The following is a 24158-nucleotide window of genomic DNA, read 5'->3' as shown; positions in this document are numbered from 1 at the left end:
TTCAGCTGTCAACCATTGGATCATGTTATTCCTTTCTTGGCTAGAGTGAAGAGTCCATTATTAAATATTTGTTCCCCATGTAGATACTTATAGACTATAATCAAGTCACTCCTTAACCTTCTCATTATTAAACTAAATTGAGGCTCATGCTTTCAAATTCACAAGTCCCAGGCAGTTCCAACAGCCACCACCCCATCCAGGAGCTCTGCATTACTAAATGGTGGTACACATGAGGATGTAAGCTGTGACAGACCTCTGAAGCTCAGGATGACATTCCTCAAGGCAAAGTATAACCTATGCTAATATGGTGTGGTGCTTTGTTCCCCTTTAGTGTCTAAAACACATACAGGGTTTTATGAGTCTGCTCCAGCCTCTGAGCTAAGAAACCTGTTTTTTTCAATTCAGGCAGTAGTGTCTCATGTTGTCAGATCCGGAGGACTTGATTTCAGTCCCTGCCACTGATGCGCCCAGGGACATCATGGTATATACAGTTAATATATCCTTTCCCAAGTGGGAACCCTTGATGTTGGGTTAAAATTACTGCGAGTCTCAGCATTAGAAGTGCATGGGAGTTTGTGTATCTGTAGCAATCCAACCTTTCTTATTATAATCTTCTTGGCAGTAATGTATCAAATGAAAGTATATTCAACCCGTGTTAACACCGCATGACTCTTTCTTTACATCTAGTGCACAAAAAGCCTGTTTTGAGGTAATTTCAGAGCTTGAATTTTGTCTGCATAACCAAAATAGGACTTTAACCCCAACTGACTTCAAACAGAATCCCAGCTTGAGTTTATTTGGGAGATCCTTCTTCCCATCCTTGGAATAATGTACTATATATTGCATAATGTATAAGGATGTGCTATTTTTTTTATTGCCCCCCTCCCAAGTAAGTAATCACATGGAAAAATCCAATGAAAGGAGATAATAAAAACACTCCAAAAACAGTCTAAGATGTTACCTGCATGAAATCATTTGTGATTTTATCCATAATTTGAAAAATGGTAAACTGAAAACATTTAAAATCACAGACTTTCATACAGCCTTATAGTGACACTGAAAAGTGCCCATTTTTATCAATGTGGCCCCATTTAAGTGAAAAATTTCATGAAGAGACCAGTTTTGCATTTGAAATGTACATATTGTGAAAATGCTTACAATCTCAGCATTTTGAATGTTCTGAATATTTTGTACTTAATTATATATATTTTTCAATGATAAAGCCCTTTTATTGTATGTCAGTCTGGAGAAGGAAGAGAACAAACTTTCTGTATCCTGTTTTGAAAATAAGGCATTGCATAGTCCCTTTTTGCACTAATCACAGTAATAACTGAACACCCATAAAGTGATGGTTGGGTTTTTCAAATGTCTCATGTTGCAATATATGCTGATGAAAAGTTGCAGCCTTTGGAATGACAATGTCACCTCTTTGCATCCCAATATAATCACAGAAAACGATGGTGATGGTGAGACCACTGCCTGTCATGCTGACCATCATCATTTTGTTGTTTCTTTCACTCCCCCGTCTCTCTGTCTGTAGCAACCTGTCATCTCTTGTCTTATATTTAGATCGTAAGCCTCTTGGGATGGGAGGTCATATTTTTGTTCTGTGTTTGTACGGCCCCTAGGACAATGGCGTCCTGGTCCATAACTAGGGTTTCTAAGTGCCACCGTAATAATAATAATGAGAAAAAATGTATACGCTGAATTTCAGCTTTGTGAACATTAACTTACTCTGCATTTTGAGTGTTTTGTTTTGTTTAATCAGAAGTATATCTGCATCTTTTTGTTTCTCTCCACTTTTACCACCTGCCCCAAACCCATTGCACTTAAAATGTATTCATAAATGAACTTGTGAACTGGCGCTCACCCTTATTATAGTTTGAATTTGTAGAGGAAAAATATAATTTCCCTTTTATAACTACATCTCTTTACATGGGAAGTAGTTATAATAGGAATCCATCCTAGTTTCTCTCACTGATTGAAAGACCTGTGCATGTTTCTTTGTAATATTATTTGCTTGTTCAGTGTCTTAATGGAACAAATTGTCAGTTCTGTAACCCTGAAGGCACTTGAAAGAAAGTTGTTAATGTCATTGCTGAGATTGAGGAAAACAATTTAATAATTAAAAAATGAAAATGTATAGGCATATTCTTCATCTCTTCCGAGAGAATTGTGAAATGGATTCCCTCTCCCCCATGTATTTGATATAAACATAGTGAGAAAGCACGGATAATGTGTGGTGTTCTTGAACTACCCTAAACTTTCACAATTCTGGGGGTTGGTTGATGCTTTTCTGTGCAATTCTGCGTTGCTCACAGTTCCCCTCTTTTATCTGTTCAGTATCCCTGAGTTGGGGAGAGTTGAAAACAATGAGGAGTCAGAAGGATCCTAGCAACTGCCTCAGTGGCTGGGATGTAAACTTGTGTGCTCGCTTCTGTTAAGTATCAGTTTGTTTCATTGCAGTGGAGGCTGCTCACACTAATTATGGGACGACATTTGTGGCTGCCTTTATGTGGGTCAGGCAGTTGGTAGGAGGGACGCTTCCTGTGCTTGCACACTCTTTGTGCACTCATAAGGGCCTGCTGTGTTCAGCTCTCAGTGCTGGCATTCCTACTGCTAAACTAATGGTTCTCTTTTATTTGTTATCAGAGGGCCAGATTCTGACATTGTGACTCTAGCTGAAATTAATGAGGACTGCTTGTGATGTAAATTACTAGCCAGCATGAGTTAGGGTAGGAGAATCTGGCCCAAGTTATTAATTAATCTGTTAGTCAGTGCCACTGCCTCTTGGTGAGTAGGACAATGTGTATCATCACATTTTATTCTGGAATATCATAAAAAAAAATTGGGAAACAAGATATTGTCTGTGATTTTATGTATTACAAGTCAGACACACATACACACACAAATCTGCCCATTGTCTCTTCAATGAAGTGAGCCCATTTTACCTTTTTACCATTTACTTTCTTTTATTTGCTATGTAGTTTTAATGCCTTCTTACCGTGTGTAACTCATTTGCATTGCTTTCATAGTCTATGAAGCAATCTCTGACATTTTGCATTATATCTGCTATATAAAATAAATATTAATTGCCTACCATCAAAAATATAGTTGATGGCTGGTTTCCACCATATTTTTAAAAAATGCAAAGAATGCATGCAATAAAATGCAGGATATAAACAATAACTAAAAAAATTAAACAGTTTATAACAAAGTGCTAAGAACACCATGAACAGCGTTAATAAAATAGTTGATTTCACCATCAGTTTCAATACAAACTAATTTTTACTGATAACTTCCAATATCCTAGCCACATCAGTTTTTCACAAAGGGTACTTCACCATACTCTCCTGCATCTATATCAGATTCAAAAACACACAGAATTCCAACATAAGAATAATGCAGACATCAATTTTGTATTCAAAGTTTTCCACCATTCTAGGAAGGGAGAAATGTTGTAAGATATTTCTGCATGTTAACAACCCCTCCTCCTGCCTGTGCAATATCAGACTATTCCTCCAGGCCCAATGCAGCAAACAATTCCTGTCCAGCAACCGTGTAAGCACATGTTGAACACTAAGCACATGCGTAAATCACATGAACTTTAATACAATTTACACATGTGCTTAAAGTTAAGCAGATTCTTTGGTGCTTTGCTGAATGAGCATGGACTTCAGCATGTGCTTTGATTTGTTGAATTGAGGCCCCAGTGAGGCTCACATGGGCCGGGGGTGGGGTAGGGGGAGGGACGACTTTAATCCAACTTTCTCACAACTTATTCCAGAGTGAGTACTTGGTAAAAAAAGAAGAATCTTTCTTAATCCTTGGATCAATAGAGGTTACACATTTCACAAGTCAAATGAACAAAGTAATCAACTCCTCCAAATTACACTGCTTGATAGATCAAATAGTAACAGGAGACTTTTCATTGATCGTCACAGTGTGTTTCTGGTGCAGGTCTAACACCTGCCTTCTCTTTGGGGCTGCTCACCATTCCCTTCACATGCTGCTCTGCTAAGCAGCATATGTAGCAATATAAAATATGTTCATCCCTTTGCCCAGTAACTTTCACTTCCCTTTCCAACTGAAACAACTTCCATTCTCCCTTTATTGTTTGAGGAGAAAGAGGAGGGCACATCCTAAAACAATAGTGTGCTGCAAAATTGGGACTTAAACTTTTGCTGTCATGTAGAACATTGTTGACTACAAATCCTTTATTGCCTCTACCTTGTTAGAAATGAGTTGAGTAGGTCAAGTTACAGGTTCTGGCTTGCAGCACCTTTCCCCTCTGAAGGTCATCAGCTCATATTGGACCCCGTCTGGTATTGGTAATTGAGTTGTTAACATGTGATAGCAATTTTGGCAGGTGTGTATGAAGGGAGCTGGTGGTGTCACCTCAGATTAAAGATGGGAAAATCAAGTGTCGTTCAAAATTTTCCAAATCTTTTCAATTGCTTTTTTGGGTGAAAAGATTCCAAAAGCTAGCTACAGTTTGCAGATCACCAAAAGGTATCTTAGCTGCACCAGGCCAAATTCTGATCTCAGTAATACCAATATAACTGTGATTAAAACTTTGTCCCACTGTAGTTAGAACATAATTAGACTGTAGTTAGGTTTCCTTCTGATATATGTACTTACCATAAGATCATCTTCTTTAACTACACTACAGTTACAGTAAACACGTGCGTATGAAAAGTAACTTCAGTTACATTACAGTGTATGAGACATTGTACTTACCAAACAATTATGTTGTTGGAAGGACATCAGTTTTACAGATTTATGTCAGTAATTTGCTTCATAGTAGCTTTTATATACTGGTACTTTTTATATAAAAACTGCAAAAGTTAAGGTAATATGTGCAACACGAACTTTCATGTTTGAGTGTTTAATCACATACTGTTCCTTAAATTATAGAATATCTATATATTTTTTTAAAATGTTAAAAAATATTAAGTTTGCTAAATCGAAAGTTAAGAAATGCCAAAATTAAGGTTGTCAGGGAAACCTTAATTCTGTCCCCTGGAGTATGTGCATTATGATGTAGTCTTTTACTGCAAGATCATATATTAAATTTTCAATGGAACCCATCTGTTATATAGCTATTGAGTAGCTATTCAATATTTGGCTTTATCCTCTTAGTTCAGTGGGTGGCCTTATTTACAGCATATTATTCAACTCCTGTACTGAATACAGAATTATTAATTTCCTCATAGGATTCATCACTACAGGAAGTGTGTGCTTCACAAATATTAATGTATATTTGCAACACCCATGTGAGATGACAGGGTGGTATTATCCTCTTTTTATAGATGCAGAACTGAGTCACAAAAAGATAGAGGTCAAAAGTTTCCAATAACTTTGGGTGTCTGATTTAAGAATCCTAGGACCTGATTTTATGGAGTACTTAGTATTATTTAATATATTACTTAAATTTATCCTGCCTCTTCCCCACCTCAACTCTTTGTCCCAGAATCATTCTCCTTGACTACTCAGTCTATGATATGTCTCCACTATGACCTAGGGTGTGACTTCCAGCTCATGTAGACATACTCGTGCTACCTGTTATCTGTGCTGGTATGCTAAAAACTGTAGTGTAGCCATGACAACACAGAGTAGGAGCAGCCAGCACAGTGTTATTTTGGTGTGCTAGGTCAGATAAGAGTTAGCACAAGCATGTCTAAGTGAGCTGGGAATCACACCCCTAGCCTGTAGTGTAGACGTTGCCTTAGTTTCCACTGCTGAAGCCTCTCATCTCAGTCCGTCTCCTTACCCAGCCAGTCCCACTCCATCCCACCCTAACTCCTATTCACAATTTTTCTTTCTCCATCTCACTCCTGTTGGTTTCACCAAGTTCCTTGTGCTAATCTGCTCCTTGTCCTGCTCCCAGATCTGGCTCTTGTCCCCTTTACATTCAATTCAGGCATCCTCCTCCTCCATGCTATCTGGACATCAGCAGAAGGGTCACTGAGATCGCAGGAGAGGCAGGCTTCCCGCTCTCATTTCTAGTGCCTGGCCCCTCCCTGCCCTCGAGCAGCAATTACAAGGAAGGTCCCGCTTCACCTCTATATACCCGGGATAGTGAATGCTCACTTGCTCAGTTTCGATGACACATGAACACTCTGGTCAGGACTAGGATCTGAGGGGTGGCATGTGAGCAGTGAGGATGGAATCTTCAGATATTTTAGCTGCTTCTCTAAGAATCCTCTCATAAGCATGTGCACACTTAATTTTTTCAAAGGCTTATAACTTGCTCAAATGTGGGCTGATTTTCACGGGAACGTCAAAAGGAGCATCCCTGTTAGAAAAGCCGCTCTCGGCCAAATTTTAAGTTCTTGTTCCAAAACAGGGGGATGCTATAGATTCTTAAAGAAAAGATCACCAGAGGGTTTTTTTTTTTAAGATTGCAAAACAATATCCCCTCCCACCCCCCACCCCCCCGCCTTGTTCTCAGAAATGGCTCCACTGTTGAAGCTGAAACTTTCCTAGAAAAAATCAGCCTGAGTCAGATACCTGCCATGGAAAATTAAGCCTGATTAGCTGAAGTCTGGCAAAGTTATAAGCAACTGAAACAAGAGTCTTGTAAAAATGGGAAGTGTCAAGCTACTCTAGCCTATAGATAAAGGATTGGTATAAGTTAAAACAGTAATGCAATGAGCCTTCAAACCTCAAGACCTGTAAGAGAGTAGCTTAGTGAAAAGAATCAAGGCAGAAGGCCCCAAAAGCATTAGCAGTTAACTAGGAGTAACCCCAGATTATAAAATATCACAAGATAGAATGCTGTAATGACTAAACTGCTGACCGGTAACCACAGAAAGCTAGTGTCACGCTGTCTGGAGTAGTTCATGGCTGCGAGTGCCAGCCTCAGGGCAGACTGTCAAGAAGCAGGGCAGAGACTCCAAACTGGTTCTGTGTTCTATAACTAGATTCTATCAACCCAGTTACAAGTGTGAACTCCTAAAACAGTCTTACCATGGAGTCACAGACAGTCTCCTGGACATTCCAATCTATCCTGCCACCCAAGCAAGCTGGGCTTAGTGATATTTGGTTGCTATACACCCAAGATCACAAAAGATTCAGGTTGCTTCTAGATCCAAGAGACCAGTTACTTACCTCAGGTCAATTTGTACCTTAGATCTCTGACCAAAGATAGAAAAGGAGTACTTGTGGCACCTTAGAGGCTAACCAATTTATTTGAGCATGAGCTTTTGTGAGCTACAGCTCACTTCATCGGATGCATACCATGGAAACTGCAGCAGACTTTATATACACACAGAGATCATGAAACAATACCTCCTCCCACCCCACTGTCCTGCTGGTAATAGCTTATCTAAAGTGATCTTTGTCCTTACCCATAACTATTTTACATTTGGGGACAATGTATACCTTCAGATCAGCGGCACTGCTATGGGTACCCGCATGGCCCCACAGTATGCCAACATTTTTATGGCTGATTTAGAACAACACTTCCTCAGCTCTCGTCCCCTAAAGCCCCTACTCTACTTGCGCTATATTGATGACATCTTCATCATCTGGACCCATGGAAAAGAAGCCCTTGAGGAATTCCACCATGATTTCAACAACTTCCATCCCACCATCAACCTCAGCCTGGTCCAGTCCACACAAGAGATCCACTTCCTGGACACTACAGTGCTAATAAACAATGGTCACATAAACACCACCCTATACCGGAAACCTACTGACCGCTATTCCTACCTACATGCCTCCAGCTTTCACCCTGACCACACCACACGATCCATTGTCTACAGCCAAGCTCTGCGATACAACCGCATTTGCTCCAACCCCTCAGACAGAGACAAACACCTACAAGATCTCTGTCAAGCTTTCTTACAACTACAATACCCACCTGCGGAAGCGAAGAAACAGATTGATAGAGCCAGAAGAGTTCCCAGAAGTTACCTACTACAGGACAGGCCTAACAAAGAAAATAACAGAACGCCACTAGCCGTCACCTTCAGCCCCCAACTAAAACCCCTCCAACGCATTATTAAGGATCTACAACCTATCCTAAAGGATGACCCAACACTCTCACAAATCTTGGGAGACAGGCCAGTCGTTGCCTACAGACAGCCCCGCAACCTGAAGCAAATACTCACCAACAACCACATACCACACAACAGAACCACTAACCCAGGAACTTATCCTTGCAACAAAGCCTGTTGCCAACTGTGCCCACATATCTATTCAGGGGACACCATCACAGGGCCTACTAACATCAGCCACACTATCAGAGGCTCGTTCACCTGCACATCCACCAATGTGATATGTGCCATCATGTGCCAGCAATGCCCCTCTGCCATGTACATTGGTCAAACTGGACAGTCTCTACGTAAAAGAGTAAATGGACACAAATCAGATGTCAAGAATTATAACATTCATAAACCAGTCGGAGAACACTTCAATCTCTCTGGTCACGCAATCACAGACATGAAGGTCGCTATCTTAAAACAAAAAAACTTCAAATCCAGACTCCAGTGAGAAACTGCTGAATTGGAATTCATTAGCAAATTGGATACTATTAATTTAGGCTTAAATAGAGACTGGGAGTGGCTAAGTCATTATGCAAGGTAGCCTATTTCCCCTTGTTTTTTCCTACCCCCCCCTCCAGATGTTCTGGTTAAACGTGGATTTAAACTTGGAGACTGGTCAGTTTGGATGAGCTATTGCCAGCAGGAGAGTGAGTTTGTGCGTGTGTGTGTGTGTCCCCAGGAAAAAGGGGGGGGTGAGAAAGCCTGGATTTGTGCTGGACATGGCCCACCTTGATTACCATGCACATTGTAGGGAGAGTGGTCACTTTGGATGAGCTATTACCAGCAGGAGAGTGAGATTGTGTGTGTATGGGGGTGGGGGGGTGAGAAAACCTGGATTTGTGCTGGAAATGGCCCACCTTGATTATCATGCACATTGTGTAGAGAGTTGTCACTTTGGATGGGCTATTACCAGCAGGAGAGTGAGTTTGTGTGTGGGGGGGTGGAGGGTGAGAAAACCTGGATTTGTGCTGGAAATGGTCCAACTTGATGATCACTTTAGATAAGCTATTACCAGCAGGACAGTGGGGTGGGAGGAGGTATTGTTTCATGATCTCTGTGTGTATATAAAGTCTGCTGCAGTTTTCACGGTATGCATCCGATGAAGTGAGCTGTAGCTCACGAAAGCTCATGCTCAAATAAATTGGTTAGTCTCTAAGGTGCCACAAGTACTCCTTTTCTTTTTGCGAATACAGACTAACACGGCTGTTACTCTGAAACCTGACCAAAGATAATGTGTGTAGCCAATCCTGTAATAAACTAATTAAAGATTTGTTAACTAAGAAGGAAATGAGAGTTATTACAAGGTTAAAGCAGGCAAGGACCCACAAATGAGTTACACTGTATAGTTTTAAAGGTGACAGAGTTGTAGTAATGTCAGCTCTGAATGTCTTTTAGGGTTAACCCAGGTCAATCCTGGGGCTCTCTGCTTTTGTTTCATAGCTCCAGCCCTGTGAAAGTCCAAACAGCAAAAAAGGAAGACAAATTTTCTTCTCAGCTATTTTTATTTTCTTCTTTCAGAATTCAGGCTGATGGGATGAGCCCTTTTTGCATGTAGTCTCTCCAGTTAGTTTGGATAGTCTTCTTGATGAGCAGGAAGCAATCCCTCCTGACAGATTCAGTTTCAGAGGAAACATTTTTTACATTTATAAAGCAAAAACTTTATTATTACCTTATAGCATGTGATAAAGATATTGTGAGTGATATTAATGCATGCAGCAACTTCAAAGCATTTAATAAATTCTGAACACTAAACACATTGTTATACGTTCAACACCCATCTTAACCATACTAACACATAGGTGAACCAGACAGGTGTTTAGCAATGAATTTGTCAGTATTCAGCTTAGGCCTAAAGCCTTGGCAAGAGCTGGCACCTGGTTTGCCAACATCAAAGCTAGTTTATTCCAGTTTTGGGTATTTTAAAGGTAGGAACATCAGCAGATGTCTGTCCACAAGAATACCATTGTAACTGATTGTAACTAATTAAAAGGTACAGTGACTAGAGTGAAATCCCTGCAAGCTGCATGGACAGTTTTCAAAGACACCATGGTAGAAGCTCAACTTAAATGTATACCTCAAATTAAAAAGCACAGTAGAAGAACTGAAAAAGAGCCACCATGGCTTAACAACCATGTAAAAGAAGCAGTGAGAGATAAAAAGGCATCTTTTTAAAAGTGGAAGTCAAATCCTAGTGAGGTAAATAGAAAGGAGCATAAACACTGCCAAATTAAATGTAAAAATGTAATAAGAAAAGCCAAAAAGGAGTTTGAAGAACAGCTAGCCAAAAACTCAAAAGTAATAACAAATGTTTTTTAAGTACATCAGAAGCAGGAAGCCTGTTAAACAACCAGTGTGGCCCCTGGACGATCAAGATACAAAAGGAGCACTTAAAGACAATAGAGTCATCGTGGAGAAACTAAATGAATTCTTTGCTTCAGTCTTCACGGCTGAGGATGTTAGGGAGATTCCCAAACCTGAGCCGTCTTTTGTAGGTGACAAATTTGAGGAATTGTCACAGATTGAAGTGTCACTAGAGGAGGTTTTGGAATTAATTGAGAAACTTAACAGGAAGACATCACGGGGACCAGATGGCATTCATCCAAGTGTTCTGAAGGAACTCAAATGTGAAATTGCGGAACTATTAACTATAGTTTGTAACCTGTCCTTTAAATCAGCGACTGTACCCAATGACTGGAAGATAGCTAATGTAACACCAATATTTAAGAAGGGCTTTAGAGGTGATCGTGGCAATTACAGACTGGTAAGTCTAACGTCAGTTCCGGCCAAATTAGTTGAAACATTGTAAAGAATAAAATTGTCAGACACATAGAAGAACATAAATTGTTGCGCAAAAGTCAACATGGTTTCTGTAAAGGGAGATAATGTCTTACTAATCTATTACAGTTCTTTGAGGGGGTCAACAAACATGTGGACCAGGGGGATCCAGGGGGATCCAGTGGACATAGTGTACTTAGATTTCCAGAAAGTCTTTGACAAGGTCCCTCACCAAAGGTTATGTAAATTAAGTTGTCATGGGATAAGAGGGAAGATCCTTTCATGGACTGAGAACTGGTTAAAAGACAGGGAACAAAGTGTAGGAATAAATGGTAAATTTTCAGAATGGAGAGGGGCGACTAGTGGTGTTCCCCAAGGGTCAGTCCTAGGACGAATCCTATTCAACTTATTCATAAATGATCTGGAGAAAGGGGTAAACAGTGAGGTGGCAAAGTTTGCAGACGATACTAAACTGCTCAAGATAGTTAAGACCAAAGTAGACTGTGAAGAACTTCAAAAAGATGTCACAAAACTAAGTGATTGGGCAACAAAATGGCAAATGAAATTTAATATGGATAAATGTAAAGTAATGCACATTGGAAAAAATAACCTCAACTATACATACAATACGATGGGGGGGCTAATTTAGCTACAACTAATCAGGAGAAAGATCTTGGAGTCATCGTGGATAGTTCTCTGAAGACGTTCACGCAGTGTGCAGCGGCAGTCCAAAAAGCAAACGGGATGTTAGAAATCATTAAAAAAGGGATAGAGAATAAGACAAAGAATATCTTATTGCCCTTATCTAAATCCATGGTACGCCCACATCTTGAATACTGCTTACAGATGTGGTCCCCTCATCTCAAAAAAGATATACTGGCATTAGAAAAGGTTCAGAAAAGGGCAACTAAAATGATTAGGGGTTTGGAAAGGAATCTCCCATATGAGGAGAGATTAAAGAGGCTAGGACTTTTCAGCTTGGAAAAGAAGAGACTAAGGGGGGATATGATAGAGGTATATAAAATCAGAGTGGTGTGGAGAAAGTGAATAAGGAAAAGTTATTGACTTGTTCCCATAATATAAGAACTAGGGGCCTCCAAATGAAATTAATGGGCAGCAGGTTTAAAACAAATAAAAGGAAGTTGATCTTCACTCAGCGCACAGTCAACCACTGGGACTCCTTGCCTGAGGAGGTTGTGAAGGCTAGGACTATAACAGGGTTTAAAAGAGAACTGGATAAATTCATGGAGGTTAAGTCCATTAATGGCTATTAGCCAGGATGGGTAAGGAATGGTGTCCCTAGCCTCTGTTTGTCAAAGGGTGGAGATGGATGGCAGGAGAGAGATCACTAGATCATTACGTGTTAGGTTCACTCCCTCTAGGGCACCTGGCATTGGCCACTGTTGGTAGACAGGATACTGGGCTGGATGGACCTTTGGTCTGACCCAGTATGACCCATTTTTATGTGTTATATGTGCTAATAAGCTTGATGTACGTGGATGAGTAACCTATGGGAAAAGGGCACCCCAATATGAAGAAATAAAAATAAAGGGGATGAAACCCCGACTTAATATGCATTAGGCATAATGGTGTCAGTATAACACATTATAAAAACTGAATCCCAGGCTGGTTGATGTACCTATTGGGAGACATCCGGATGATAACCACTGGCGATGGTGATGAGGAAGATGATGATGACAAAGGAGATTATGACTAATGTTTCAAGTTGTTGTGCAAGGGACGGTGTGAGTATATGAATGCGTAGATGCACATTCTGTAATATCTCTAACACCTTGGTGGGTTGCAGTGTTTGTAGCTTTGCTAACTGTATTACTAAAACTATTACAAATACCAATTTTTTTTCTTAAGTGTGAGTGTTTGCAATCGTGTTCATCAGGGTTCGTAGTTGAACAGTAATTTTAGTAATACTGTGCCTGATCTTGCGACAGAACCTATCAAACCTCGGAGTGTTAACTGAGAATTCTTAAATAATCAGTATAATTAATAGACAACCCATAGATCAACTAGGTGGCGCTATTATATATAAGTTGGGGTAATATATGTATAATCAAAATATATATTTACAATCTAAATAATGTGTAATACCTTGTAGTACCTTGTGCTATTGTGCACTTCAGAAATAATTCATTGTAGGGATATTATGGGGAAAATCTAATTGTTGTTCCTCTCTATATTATACTCCTCTATGGATAAAATGATTGTTTCTCCAGAGAGTTCAATCCTAAACATTAGATATATTCTAAATTCAATTTAAAAAATTAAAAAGGAAAAGAAATAATAGAAACCAATCAGATTTCATTTGCTGCGAAACCTCTGTATACTTTTACACTCTGTGATTTAAAGACTGCAACTGGTTTAAAAGGCATCTATTTAGTACTGTTTATGCCCCTCACACCCTGTCTACAGTGGGTCAGGAAGCTAGTGGTCAGAGTACCTTCTCATGGACACCTTTTTATCATTGTGTGCCATCACCTTCAGATGTACCAACCTGGAAAGGGATATTGGCATTGATTGACTGGAGGGGCTAATCTACTAGATCCACAAATAAATGTACTTAGTCACTCAAAACCAGTGCAAAGGGGAAATAAAGGGGGTATATTCTGTTTTGTCCTGCCTTATTCATTTTTCTGTGAAAAGTCTAGTAAATCTGATTGTATGTGTGAGTATGAATAAATATTACCATAGATGCTTTTAATAATTACTTTAAATTCCACGTTATACTATGCATGTAAATGAGTACTAAACTAACCCCCTGGTCATGATGGTATTTATCTATAACACCCTTTGAAAATTTCAAGACATTGTGATGCTTTTAGGTTCAACCCAGACCTGGAAGGGGTCATGTCAGCACCTACCCTTTAACTCTAGGTGCAAGTTCCTTTTTGCAAGGTGACCCCAGCAGTCCCCAGTCCCAAATTTCCCCCAAACCATTTGTCCTGTAGTGTCCAGCCCTCTCACTGAACACTTACAGAAATTAAGTTCCCTCAAAGAGACAGTACCCAGTAGTTTATTACCTTAAGGGGCGTTAACAAACACTATATTTTAAACAAGCACTGAAGTGGTTTGTGGTAAAAGTAAAACAAGTTTATTAAACAAAAATTCATAGGATTAAGTGATACCAAGGTTAAGGAATAAAGATAGAAAGGATCACAAGCAAATAAAAGTAAAAAAGTATGCTTCTAAAAAGACAAAAACTTTATTTCAGCAAGTTACAGTCTTTTCATAAGCAGGTTTTTCACCTATACTCAGAGAACCCCCTTGGGTTGAAGGATCCATTTTTCTGTGATTTCATGAGCTCTGGACCCCTTAGTACCTCAAAGTGATAGAAGCCAAAATGGCTCTTTTTCTTTGCTTATTTCTTCCTGAAGTTCTTTGACCCTGCTTCAAGAGAAAGGAAGGCTTTCTGGGCATGCAGTCATCTTTCCCCACTTGCTTTCCTTTGTCTTTGATTACACCTTGCTTAATTTACATCAGACACACACTCAAGCAGGCAGAATCACATTCTTTGTCAGGCATGGCTTAGACACTGCTTGCCAAGTACATTTTAAGAGCATATTCCCAGTACATATAAAGTCCTTTATGGGTTTACCATACCTATATCAAGCAAGAATATTAACAATCAGTGAGTTATTAGTTTTCGGATGGTATATCACATGCCACCCTTTCAGTATTATGACAACAGCGTGCCTGCCACTGTTCCCTCTAAGCTGCGTGCAGATGCACGTGCACGCAGATCCTAAACCCCACGCACACGGCGAAACACCGCACACACACACACATTTGCACAGAAGCACAACAATTTGCACAGAAGAATTTTTTGGGGCACACGGCCTGTCAAAAATTAGAGGGAACATTGGTGCTGGTGCTGCGGTGCTCTTAGGATCACAGCCATGTACACACAGTTCACTATATCACTCCTATACTAGATAACTACAGCTAATATGGTACCAACATGCACCCATAGCTTGTGTGCAATGAAGGAATCATCACCTCAACAATTTAGATACAGAAGGTGAAGCATGTGCTGAAAAAGGCCAAGTCTTTGTGACTTTGACTTCCACCACTGGTTGGTCTCAGTGGCTCTTCAACTGCCTCCTTTCTCCACACTAAAGGCTCTCTCTGGTAGTTACCCTGTGGTACTGCTGATGGAAGTTCTGGCTTTGATTCCCATGGAAAACCATCTTGCCTATATGTGCATGTGACCATAGTTCTTTGTGGTTGTGCTGGTGGGGTTTGTTTGCTTTATTTAATAAAGCCAGCTGATTGATCAGAAGGTAACCTAGGGGCTGCCAAGAAGGACTGAGGTGTAAATTTAATCCTACCAATGGAAAGAAGTAATAGAAGTTATCACATGATAAACTAAATGGTTTTGCACTATCACATAGTGCCTGCCAGATCCTGGCAATGTATTTGGACCAAATCCTTGGAGTCATTTTAAATCTTTGCAGATTTTTTCTGCATAGTACTCTCACATTTGAGTATAAATATAATTATTCTCTGCTTTTTTTCCAATGTAATACTTACAATTATTGATATAATTTGGCAAAAACCCCATCACTTTCTCAGTGTAGCACATTACGCCACAATCTGAATGTCTTTTATAACCCTGTGTGTAACTAACTGCTATTTTCCCCTCTAATATTTTGTGCTTTAGTAGAGTAAGAACTTGCCTTAATGCTTTGACACTCACTTTTATCTATGCACCATTGTCCTTGTTTATTAAGAACAGTTCAACACAGTCTAGTGACTGAAAAGAATATTGCTAATAATATTACTATCAAGTTAATTCATAGCCCCATAAAGAGCGATAATACATTTTTCAAGCATCAGTTAATGTACTCTATGACATCCTGTACACCCAGCAAATCAAAATCAGAGCCATTTCTGCAATACCTTTCCTTTTTAACTACTGCTGATGGATATTCTTTGAGGTCTGCGCATTTCAGTGAAATGCTGGACTGGCAAGGAAGGAAATTAGAGATGCATGCTATTATTCCCTCCCAATTAATTTGTATCATCTTTTTTCATTTGAAATAGCATTTAAAGGGTATAAGGAATCAACAGATTGTCACTGATTTGCATCAGCTGACTCTGACAAAGGATGTCATGGAAAATTGGTCAACTCTAAACAATTAAAGTTTGGCACATACTAATAAGTTCTAATTAAGGAATTATAAAGATAGTCTCATTTGTAGGGTATCTCTTTACATCATATAACTACATCATAAAAAGGTTATAGTATCAATCTGAAACAGCTTGAAAGAAATTGAGTTTCCCTGTGGCATATATAAAAGAGGTGACAGGGTTTTTTTTAGGTCTCATAATATTTCTTTTGTATATGTTTTAATTGTGTTACTGTTATGTTGTTCTCTGCTTATATGCAGCAACTAGCATCTTTTCAATGTCTTCACTTCAAAAGCCGTCTGGATTAAGATGTCTGATTGTCTCTCTTGTTTCAACTCAACAGGGGCTGGAGGCTGGTCTCCATCAGATAGTGACCATTATCAGTGGCTGCAGGTGGATTTTGGGAGCAGGAAACAAATCAGCGCTATTGCAACGCAAGGCAGATACAGCAGCTCCGATTGGGTGACTCAATACCGGATGCTCTATAGTGATACAGGGAGAAACTGGAAGCCATATCACCAGGATGGAAACATTTGGGTAAGTCACTGGCCTAAAACTCAAGCACTAGGTCATGCAGAGCACTCCTTTGAATAAACTGACTCGTCCTTGGAAAATATATATCCTTTATTGTGTATATATGAAAAAAAGCATACAATTTTATCCGAAATATAATAGTCTAGCATTAGGATTGTTGACTGTTAAGAATTCCATTCCTAGATCAAGAAAATCAGTGTAGACTTATAGCAACTCTCAGAAGCCGATGAGCAATAATATACAACTAGTGTTCAATACTGATAATTTCTTCCCTGCTCTTTCCATTCTCCTCTATTTTATTCCCTGTATGTGGGACTCACAAATGGACACACTAAGAATCTCTTCTCCCCACTGCATTGATTTTCATTAAAATTGTCAAGAGGTTTTTGGGGCATGGGATCTCAATCTGGGGGGTCATGATCTCTAGAACCAGGGCTCAGAGAGATCACAACAATGTTCTCTTTCTTTGTGGCAAGATGGAAGGGGGAATAAAGATGCGTGGGGGGTGATTTCCAAATCTGTGTGTGTTGCAACATGAATTCACAGTATGGAAAAGGTTGAGAACTATTGTTCTAGAAGAAGTACGTTCGCCCTCCTGAAAAACATAAAATAAAAATCTTTCCCAGATATCTTACACACAAACATCAAAGTAACTATAAAACTGTTGTTATCTAAGTAATTCTCATCCTTCAGTATATTTATCGTATTAAATACCTGGGGAAATATTGACTATATATTTGGTTATATAAGGCAACTAGAAAATCACTGAAGATGGCGATAGCAATTCAGGTTTTGTACCTCTGCAGTAAATGGATCCTATTCTTATCTTCGCCCAACACATGAATTTTGGAGAATGTCAGATTTTTTTTTTATTAAGCCATTGGGCAGACACATGTGGCCAGATCCCCATCTGATGTAAATTAGTGAACCTGCATTGAAGACAACGGAGCTATGCGGATTCATGCCGGCTATGGACATGTCCCACTGTGAGTGGAAGGTCAGGAGTCGTACAGGTTTCAGTTGTTGAGGTGGCAACAGGGCCCACAAAATGGAGTGTTGCCATATTCCTAGATTTTGGAATAGTTGATTAATTTTCTCCTGGAACTGGAAGCTGATTCCTAGATATTCTCGGGAAATCCTGGATCAGTGTCAGCCTCAGGTGAGAACAGAGTCTATTGTATTGAATGTAATGGGTTAGAAATTAGGATGTGAAAAATAGCGGCATTCACAGTTTCTCTGCGGGAGAACACAAAACCTTAGAGTTACGAACTGACTACTGTAAGAATAGAAAAAGAATGTATTGCCTTAGACCTTTTGTATTCCATGTCAGTACAGCAGGGTTTGTTACTGCAGGCAGTAATGGAACTTTTGTTTTGGCCTTTCACCTGTCACAGAGCAGCAATTAATTTACTCCTTCTTCTGAAAAGTTTAACCCAGTGTTTTACCTGCAAAAAAACAAAGGTATTGCTTATCCTCCTCTTCCTAAAGGTAGCCATAGGAGAGGCTTCTTCCTTTTAAAATATATATGTGGAAGGCACAATGAAGAACTGGGAATCCAAATTAATTAATAGGTATTGTGTCTAGCAAAAGAGGTACTGGCCTTTGTTATAGGCAAGAAGATTTAATATTGTGCTATTTTATGATAAAGCTCAGAATAAAAGAGTTCTTTTACTGAAGTCATTTTAAATTTTTTTTATTGAAAATGAACTTCACCAAATATACAGAGTAGGAGTAAGGATTTAAAAGGAATTCATTTCACATGTATGTTACATAAAGGTTGTCATATTTGTACCATATTGATGTGTTGAAAAACCTAAGATATAATATGAAGTGGAAAAAACATTAAAAAGGAGGGGAAAAAAAGTTAGGAAAGAAGAGAAAGTGCCATGTGTGAATTCTAGACTTTGCCATGTGCTCTTTAAGGAATAAGGTGCTTCTTGCAAACACTTATGAATGTAACTTGCCATGTGGGAGCTGTCTCACTGAACTCAACAGGACTGTTCATATATGGAAAGTCACTTAAAAGTAGCAGTGTTTGCAGGGTTGAGATCTAAGAGAGTATTTCAAAGACGGAGTTTGAACCCCAAGAAATTCCCCTCAGGAGCACAAGGAAAGGGGGCAGAGCAGTTGCAGCTATTTGACTGAAGAGTATATAAAACAGAACAGTTTCATTGATGGCTGATATGCTGCTTGAAGAAGGAAAAACTGCTCTCCATACCTTGAAGGGGAAAGCTTCAAACCTTTAGCTGGTTTATTTTAAGCTTTGAATGTTTGTTTGCCCAAGTTGCTGAGGGTTTTGGGGAAGGTCCTTTACTCACATTAAATACCGTCTCTCTTCCTGAAAGATTCCCACCCCCCTTCCTTTGTTACAAACAAGCTCTGTGATTTTGTGGGGAGGATTGTGGATCTCTTAACGTCCATGTTCACCTTGGCTATCACCTGCAAAAGTTTAGAATCATAGATATGACTTATTCACCACACAATGCGAAATTAACAAAAATGGATTCCTATCTTCTTGAGGTGGAAACCACAAGAGCAGTTCAACAACTCAGACCTTCTAGACAGAACATTTTATCTTTATATCCATTTATCTAGTTGGTTTCCTCAATATATAGTATAACCAATCCCTTGGGAACACTGATGGCCTGCATTTTCTTTCTTTTCCCTGGACAAAGGCATTAGAGAAAAAACAAAACAAGGAATCCTTTCTCTCTTCCTTTCTTTTGAAGAACACATCAGAACAACTAGCATTGAGGCTTAGAATCCAATCTGGGATTTTGGCTATTATAATCGCTTTCATGTAATAGAAGTTTCCATATCTGGAAAGGACAGCCCTTTCTTTTATCCATTCTTGAGGACACTGTCCCTGCCCTATCTCTGATTCAAAAAACAAAAACAAAACAGTTTTGGGGGATATAAACAGAAACCACTGTAAGTCCCAACATGTGAGCCCTCTTTGAATAGTTTAAATGGCTAATTTTGAGTTGTCATGAAGACAGGGACTCTGTATGGTGACGGACCAGATTCTTAATCATGTAAATTAATTTTTACCAGCTGAGGATCTGGCTTTGAAAGTTTAAACTCACAGGGTCAAATTCTAGTCAATTACATGCTTGCAGCTCCATTTGAAATCCCTTTAAGAAGAATTTAGAATACAGAGAGCTTTCCACTGGGTTTTCACCATCCAATGTTTTTACTCACCTGAGAGTGGCAGCATATGAGCTTTAGTTAAGACCCAACTTCCTTTCACGTACACCTAAATGATGATGTTCTTTGACAACAGTAAATCTGAAAATAAAGGAAAAAACAGGGGGACTGTCACATTCTGGGGTTTAATTCAGACCAGCCAGAGGTCATGCCACCACTTGTATTATAACCCTGAATGCCCCCAAAATGCTTCTGCTACTTGTGGCTTCCTGCCTGGGGGAGGGGACACAGCCAGCAGGCACTTCATGTTCTGTATAAGGTACAGTTCTGATTCAATCACTTTGTATCCAACAGCGTGCCAGCAATGATTACAGACACACTCTTGTCTTTACCAGACTTGGTTAATGTTAGCAGATTATCTCAATGCATCCACAGTCCCAAACCCTGTGCTCTGCAACATCCACCTCTCTCCTGCAATATTTAGAGGAATAATAAGGTGTGTTTTCTCCTTTAAAGAGACAAAACCCAGCAGCTGGAGTTAACATTCACTTTAAATTAAACTCAGTGTTCGGTTAGATTTAAAAAGTTAAATAAATTTATTAAGAAAGGAAGATAAAGTTTAAGTACACGAGATAAAGTTAGAAATAGTTACAAGCAAATAGAGTGAAAACATGCATCCAAAAGTCTAAAACTTAATCTAGCAAGATACATGCTTTGTTCAAGATTTTTTTTCTCACCAGTCTTCCTTCTTTCCAGCCATGGCTGACTTTCTCTCTGTCTAGACCTTCCACAGAAGTACAAGGTGCTGGCTTCCCTTGTCTTTGCCTAAGTAGGTTTCTTACCTGTGTTCAATTCCCAGAGACTTCAATCCCCATTGGTTGAAGGACCCACCTTTCTCAGCTTGCAAGAGCTCTGACCCCTTGTGTCTGTCTAGTGACAGATGCCAAAGATGGCTTATATCTTCCAACATCCAATTACCTTGTTTCAAGAAGCAGGATGACTTTATCTATTCTTCCCTTCCTACAGACTACCAATCCCTCTGATGATTTCTATGTAAGTGGGGCTTCCATTGGTTTTAGTCACACCTTACCTAATTTCTTTGGAGACATGTAGATAGCTGTCTTCCTTCCTACCTGGATAAAACCTGTTTCTCCCTTTGTTTGCTCACAGACTGTAAATTATAATATCAATAGTATCCTTAATTCCTTATATAGTTTAATACCTACAGTTCACAATAATATTAGTCACCAGCGTCTCATAGGCTTTCATAAAACACTTCACTTGTACTTTTATAAAACAGTAATATTGTTACAATCAGTTGATTCAATTGCTTATCATTTGAGGTTCAGACCCCCTGTCTTTATAGTCCTGATAAAGTTTCTCCTCATTCCTGCTTGATAGCTTTGTTTACCTAATATGTACATTGACCTTCATTGTTTTTGCCTGTCAACCAGGCTGGTCAAAGAAACAAACACATTCCTTTGTCTAGGGCAGACTTTTTTACCAATTTCCCCAGACATGCCTACTTTAAACACACCTTAGCCATGATTCCAGCATATGTCCATAACTCTTAATATAAACCACGTATGAACATCATGCAAGAATGTTAATGGTTAGTGAGTTATTAATTGTCCAATTATATATTACAAAATGTCTTTTAGTTAGATACAGATTATAGTAATGGTGTGTTAGGTGTAGTGAGTATGTCAGGCCTGACAAAAGTTGCTGACACAGAGGAGTGAACCACAAATGGGCCTCTGTGTCATAGGGACAAAGGAAAATTGAAATGTAGAGTTCAGCAGTATTCAACAATATAAAGCAATTATAATATCAAATGATACAGCCAGGGGACAAAATATGGGGGATAAAAGGAAATAAAAAAGAAAAGCTGGTTAGGGGAGATAGAGTAAAAAGGAAATAATTCCAACAAAGACCTCGGTAAGAACAAACCATAATAATCTGCATAAAATGTTGAAATGATCCCCTTTTGTATGCATTAGTCAGGGGAAAAATAAGTTCAATAATTACCTGCTAGGTAAGAGACAAATCAAAAGTCTCTCACTAGGACTGTGATGAGGAAAGTGCTTTCAAGGTGAATTTGGAGTAAGTTTCCCATTTCTGCTAAATAGATTTTCTGACCCAACCCCTTTCGGGCTTAGGGATATTTTCAATTCCCATGAATTTTAATAAGATGAGTGAATATGCCTTTTTTCCATAAAAATACCTAGCACCGCGTGAATTCTGATCACCTTTCCTAACTACACTCTTGTATTTTGAGTTTCTAATTTTAAGAGTTCAGGAGGTTTCCCCACATACATCAATCTGTTGGGGCGTTTCATATTAGTATAATGTATAGGTATCAATATAGATGTATATCTATATAAACTATATCCAGCTATCTGTCTGCAAAATACATATCAGATGTGTTTCTATGTTTGATATTGTTCCTCTCCCCTAACCCCAATATAGATGCTATAAGTGGGTCATATTCATCTTGCTGAATATAATGCAAACATGTCCTACACTGTATAGTGCTGGGGTAAAAGAGAATGCTCAGAACTTTTGAATATACTCCAGTGCAGAACTTATAAATATACTGCAGTGCAGTGGAGTGGGAATAGAAGATGTCTATTTCTTTAGGCCCATCCTAAAGAAAATTGGAAGAATCTAGCTATTTTTATTCCATGCATTTGGAGGCTGCTTATATTTAATTAGTCATTATGATTATTGTTGTTTTTAATTTGACTATGCTAGCATAAGTCCTGATCAGCTGTCATCTTCTATCTCGTTTTCTTATTCTTGAGGATCATGAGTACAAGGAAGTAGCTTCTGAAATAAGTTTGAGTTACAGGTTGTTAGGAAAGTTAGAGTCGAGACATCTGATACACAAGCTGAGAGTCATATTCTGTTCAATCCTGACATCTGTATGACTCCATTGATATTCAGAGAAAGCAGATTTTGGTCCCTTAGAGTGAATAAAGCCCTGGACTAAGTGATTGTTAAATCCATAGAATGGATGTTGATTCTGTTTATACCAGAGCTAAATTTGACACATTATGTCCAAAGGTTTTTACCAATGTTTACTCCCTACTAATGATATAGCATAGGACTTGGGAATCTCACCAGCTGATGGAAAGAAAAGGGATGTTTTCATCCAAGATATAATATGTTTTAATTGAGCACAAAAGTTATACACAAAATTTCTATTTTGGGCTTTCTAATTCACTCCTTATTCCCTTTCCAAACCCATTCATCTCAGTGAAGACTCTAGTTTCTCCAATTTCTTCCTGATTAAAAAAAAATACATTTCTCCTTTGCTGCTTGTTATGTCAAAATTACTACTTAAAAATGCAACCAAACCTCTGAGAAAATATGGGCAACAGGTTGATATGCACTTGTGCGCTGCAGGAGAGTCTGATCCTGCTTAGTATTGGAATAGTACAATCTCTGTATTGAGCAACTCTATCACAGAATGCTCCTGTAGAGACAAAGCAGCCATGCTGACACCCAGCCATAGTCAGTGCTGATCTGAAACAGTGAAGATAGCATTGGTAGGGAAAAGAGCTTCTGGTACTGTATCCTCTTGCAATATTTGCTATGTCTGAGATGGTCAAGTTAAGCGCTCATTTCCTATTGAAAGTTCATGGGATTTGAGTGTGTCACTCCCTTGGGCTCCTTTGAAAATCCCAGCCTTATTTGTAAATAAGGACATGTAAATGTCCTTAGGGGTTTTATAAAACTTACAGTAAATGATAAAGGAGAGCAAAATGCTCATCCCTCAACTATTGAGTAATACATTTAAAAGGTCCTATATGTCTCAGTAGTCAGACTACCCTAGTTTGCATATTTATTAACAAGTATATTCAGGCCCCCAACTCAGCTTTTCAGGGTACATGTGTTGTTGGCTTCACAATGAAGCTTTGCTCCTCTTTCATTTGACATTTGATGTCAGTTGGTGTGGGAGTAGTAGAAGCACCTGTGATTTAGGTCCTTTGAGCCCTAGATAACAGCTGTCTGAACACAGGTGACTTATCTCTAATGGGAACAAGGTAGAAATCAGCTTGGAGTTCTACCCCGCCCTGGTGAAAATGGATGGGTGTCACCTGTCTTACTGACATCATCCCACCGTTCCTGGGCCAGAGTTCAGCTCCCCCTCAGCACTTTTCTTGCCCCACATCACAAGGGCTGCTCTAGACCTTGCTCCCTTCTTTTCTTAGGGTCCCTATTGCCCCAATCTCCCCTTCCCATTATGACCTTTTAATTTAGATAGGATGTTCTCTATTCAGTTCCCATGACAAGAAGAATATGGACACAGGAAAGGAATATTGCTTTTGCTCTAGTGAAACCAAACAATAATGTGGATATGATGTAACTGTCACTACCATTATGTCTTTACAAAATAGATAGTGTATTGACAGGACACTTTTATACTTCAAGCACTTGCTGCCTATGCATCTTTAAAACCCCCAAGAAGAAGAGCTGTGCTGAGAAACAACAGTTTTGTGT

At 39.2% G+C, this 24158-nt stretch overlaps 1 protein-coding gene across 1 annotated transcript in view; it reads left to right on the top strand.

The window, feature by feature from the left end:
* Nucleotides 1-24158, top strand: part of CNTNAP2 (contactin associated protein 2) — a 1133690-nt gene that overhangs the window by 33831 nt on the left and 1075701 nt on the right. The window contains exon 3 of the mRNA XM_077808720.1: nt 16315-16508. Within this exon, the coding sequence (XP_077664846.1) occupies nt 16315-16508 (194 nt within the window). The remainder of the gene's footprint in view (nt 1-16314; nt 16509-24158) is intronic.

The sequence above is a fragment of the Eretmochelys imbricata genome, chromosome 2 (genome assembly GCF_965152235.1).
Source record: "Eretmochelys imbricata isolate rEreImb1 chromosome 2, rEreImb1.hap1, whole genome shotgun sequence".
In the NCBI taxonomy this organism is placed as follows: domain Eukaryota; kingdom Metazoa; phylum Chordata; order Testudines; family Cheloniidae; genus Eretmochelys; species Eretmochelys imbricata.
The sequence above is the reverse complement of the archived record's forward strand: the minus strand, read 5'-3'. Positions and strand labels throughout refer to the sequence as shown.